Here is a 4,092-nt window from a genome sequence, read left to right as displayed (position 1 = left end):
GAGAGACAGGGGTCGCAATAGTAAGAAAGAGGCAGAGAAAGAGCGAGAGCAACAGAAACAGAGGGGGAAACAGAGACGGAGACCAAGACTGACAGCCAGTAGAGTCAGAGAGAGTAAGAGCGATGTTTGGTGGGTGGGAAATTGACTAGGATATTTTTGTTTTGTTTTGTTTTGTTTTTAACGCGGTGCGGTTTTGCCTCTGACGGTAGGGAGGAACACTGCTCCTTGGTCAGCGGGCAGTCCCAACCTGGATGGAGTGAAAGATGCGGCCCGATGACATCAACCCGAGGACTGGGCTGGTTGTGGCCCTGGTCAGTGTCTTCCTGGTCTTCGGCTTCATGTTCACCGTCTCCGGGATGAAAGGAGAGACTCTGGGGAACATCCCGCTCCTGGCCATAGGGCCCGCCATCTGCCTGCCGGGCATTGCGGCCATTGCTCTGGCGAGGAAGACCGAGGGCTGCACCAAGTGGCCGGAGAATGAGCTGCTGTGGGTCCGAAAGCTGCCCTGCTTCCGGAAACCCAAGGACAAGGAGGTGGTGGAGCTGCTGAGGACCCCTTCAGACCTGGAGTCAGGCAAGGGGAGTTCAGATGAGCTGGCTAAGAAGGCGGGCCTCAGGGGGAAGCCTTCCCTCCAAGGGCAGGCCGAGCTGCCTATGGCCAGCTCCATCACCACCCCCACACCCGTGGAGGAAGGAGAATGCCAGAGCCCCGGCCAGAGCGGGCGTCGGGAGGAGACGTCCAGATACTTGGATGGCTATTGTCCCTCGGGCAGCTCCCTCACCTACAGTGCCTTGGATGCCAAGTGCTCAGCCCGGGACAGGTCTGAGCACCCTGAGCCCGAGGATAGCATCTTCTTCGTGCCCCAGGACAGTATCATCGTTTGCTCCTACAAGCAGAACAGCCCCTATGACAGATACTGTTGTTACATCAATCAGAGCCGAGGCAGGTGGGACCACGAGACGATAGTCTAAGTTTTTGCATACAAGGGTCGCTGTGTTGATAGAAACGTGACTACACTCAGCTCCCAACAGAAGGAAACTGCCCTGATTCAACAGCCTTCACACGGTTAGAAACGGACCTGGTATGTGACGGGCGTGCAAGCCTCCGGTGTGTGAGAGTCATGTAAATAGGCATGTTTGGGACACGTTTCAGGAAAGGAGGCTGAGGGTTAAGGACACTGGACGAGGCAGTGGGTAGGAAAGGAAGCAGTTTCAATTGCTTTTAAGCAATTTAAACGATATTGGATACTTTGTAAAATATGGCAGAAAGTGCTACCCAGCACCTGCTGAAAGCAAGATAAATCTAGAGTGGGTTGCAGATAACAGACATGAAACATATGTGGACTACTCATAGGGAAATTGAACTGCTTTTGGTCTAAAGAAGTTGAATGAAAAAACAATTCAATACTTCATTCTATGAAATGATTTTTTTGTCCAGTGATAGCTTTTCACACTTAGTATTTGCTGAAGGAAAAAAAATTAAGATAGAATAGCTACATCCCTTCTAAGGCGTGATGGTTACTGGAGAAAGGGGAGTTAAAGATAGGTGAATCATGTAATTGAGTTTTATGGTTATTTACCTTCAGACAAGATCAGGGATTTTTAGTAAAGTAAAATAAGCGTGACCAGTTATATGAAAAACTAACATTTTTAGATGGCTATGTTACTTCTGAAACTCTTCATTTGTATTGACTTACTGGGTCTTTATCTGAAGTGTTTTTTAGCATATACTGTCAATCATGTACAATTTCCTCATCAGGTGCAATATGACTTGATGTAATATTTTCATAGATTAGAATTTGTTTTCATCAAGTCAGAATGGACTTTACATATGTATACAAGTGTCTTTAACATTTCTGGAAGATGTAATTATGATTCTTAAATGCCTTTTAAATTGTGAAGATTGTGACATCAATACCATTAGTCTTGAACTTTCTGCAGAATTTATGCAAAATGTGATGTTTAAATTTCTGGAAATGTCTTTATTTGTACATTTGTTCGACAGTCCCAAAGACTGTCAATGCCAGTGAAACAAGTTAATCCACTAGATTTAACTAAAGCCCAGTTTTCACTGAGTTCTCCTGATCAGTGAACATTACATGACAAAGGTCTGTTTCATTTAATTTTTTGCTGCTGAGGGAAAAAATCACAGTGGGATCCTAAAAATGTATTTCCTTTTTCATTTGCTCAACTGGCAATCAACCAAAATACCATTTGATCCCTGTTGAAGAAAAAGTTAAATTATATGTAGAAATGGTGATCATTTTGAAGATCAGGATAACTTTGCATCCTTTAGAGAATGATTTGCTTTTAATGACTGTCTAGTTTCAGCCACTTCCTCCCAAAAGGGGAACTGAGGACAAAAATTTGGGGCATACCTCTTTTGTGTATTTCAAGTCCAACTCTGCAATTCTTTAAGTGTAGCAATTATTTTGTCTTGAGAATTGTTCCCCTAAAATCACAATTTTCTAACCAAATTCAACATCAGAAATATTTTATTATTGGAAAATGAAATCTGTGATCCTGAGCACATTTTACCACCTCTGTCCCTGAAATGAGGGAAGTGGGACTGACTTACATTAGATTAGTTCTATCGTTCATTCCCGGTTTGGATATTCTATGGCATTATGTCAAAAGCACTTTATTTTGCCAGGAAATGATTTACAGCAAAATGCATGCCAAAGTTATGCAATTCATAATAACAATTACGATACATGGATTTAGCTCTTGTTGCTATTCAAAAGAATTTTGTAGATGTATGAAAGCATATTTTTTTTTGCTACTAAATATTATTTATTCAAAAAATGCACTTCTGGGGATAAAATAAAGATGATAAGAGTAAAATATTTTTAAGGAGAAAATTTTCAATATTGGTATAACCCCAAATAATCAAATACATATCTTTGCACTAAATGTAATTTACTTTGGATTTGGAATGGAGGAAAAATCATTTCCTAAAACTGTAATGCCTCTTAATAAGTCTAAATCATTTTTAAAGATGGAAACCATGTTTCTAGGAATGTAAAAATTATTGGATAACTCTAAGGAATAAAAAGTTGCTCTAATTTGTTTGTCTTTGTGGACATCTTTAGAGGTGAGGAGAGAGCAAGACATCAGAGAGAGGTGTTCACACAGATTCAGCAAATCCTACACAGGGTCTGAAAAGAGATGACTGTAAGGTCAGGTTTGGGATTTGGAAAAGTTACTTTCTGATTTCTTCAATTCAAACTCCATCATTATCACACACACACACACACACACACACACACACACACACACACACACACACACACACACTCCACTTTCAATATCCTAAGTCAGCTACTAGTCTAGAGAGATAAGGTATTTTATCACACTTTCAAGTCCTATTTCAGAAGAAACTTAATTTTAAGTTTCTTCCATCTACCTACTTAAGATCCTTAAATTATCTAAGAAGGCATTTGAGGGGACTTTCTGCAATGCTAAAATAATGGTGTGCAAGTGTTGAGCTGGGAGGCTTAACTTTGACCAGAAAGAATAAAATGTGTAATTGTGTGTGTGAATTTTGCTTTAACAGTTTATGTTAATCCACCCCTGCCTAACATGAAGCAAGGTAGCCTAGTGCCCCATGTCAACACTTGTTAAGTGCTATTCAGGGTAAAACTGTCATTATTTTGAACAGAGCGGACAAGAAGAGAAAAGGGTCTGAGCCCTTTACAGGAACAAGAGCAGTTCATTCCCGTCAACAGTGCTAGCAAATGATTAACATGAACATCACCAACATGAGGATTATTCCTGGTATCCTCTAAGAGCTTTCAGAGAGATATAAATTTAACTCAGCATTGGTTACTTTTACTTTTCTGTTAATCCAAATAGTCATTTCAACTTGATTTTAAATAGGCATTTTATTTTTGAAATCTCCTCTACTGAATTTTTCTTGCTCTATATTCCTATTTATATTATACACTGGTTCTTTTTCCACACTGTTTCTTGAATCCAAAGTGTGAATTCAGCCAAGATAGCCAAGCTGGAGCTTACTTAAACAACTGTTTCGAGATTTAGTTTCCACTGCAATCATGACAAACAAATCCAGATACAGTTAAGTTCAGGCTCT

General features: G+C 40.5%; 1 protein-coding gene across 1 annotated transcript; it reads left to right on the top strand.

Annotated features, from left to right (window-relative positions):
* Positions 1-216: 216 nt before the first annotated feature.
* On the top strand, positions 217-3,018 carry TMEM215 (transmembrane protein 215). The gene has a single exon (XM_065908184.1). The coding sequence runs from the start codon at positions 264-266 to the stop codon at positions 969-971; it is 708 nt and encodes a 235-aa protein (XP_065764256.1). The 5' UTR covers positions 217-263; the 3' UTR covers positions 972-3,018.
* The last annotated feature ends 1,074 nt before the right edge of the window (positions 3,019-4,092 follow it).

The sequence above is a fragment of the Muntiacus reevesi genome, chromosome 17 (genome assembly GCF_963930625.1).
Source record: "Muntiacus reevesi chromosome 17, mMunRee1.1, whole genome shotgun sequence".
Taxonomy (NCBI): domain Eukaryota; kingdom Metazoa; phylum Chordata; class Mammalia; order Artiodactyla; family Cervidae; genus Muntiacus; species Muntiacus reevesi.
Note: the sequence above shows the minus strand (reverse complement) of the source record. Positions and strands in the feature narration are given on the sequence as shown.

Bases quoted from the DNA above. Each gene is read 5' to 3' on its own strand.
- TMEM215 (XM_065908184.1), top strand. From the start codon at position 264: ATGCGGCCCGATGACATCAACCCGAGGACTGGGCTGGTTGTGGCCCTG.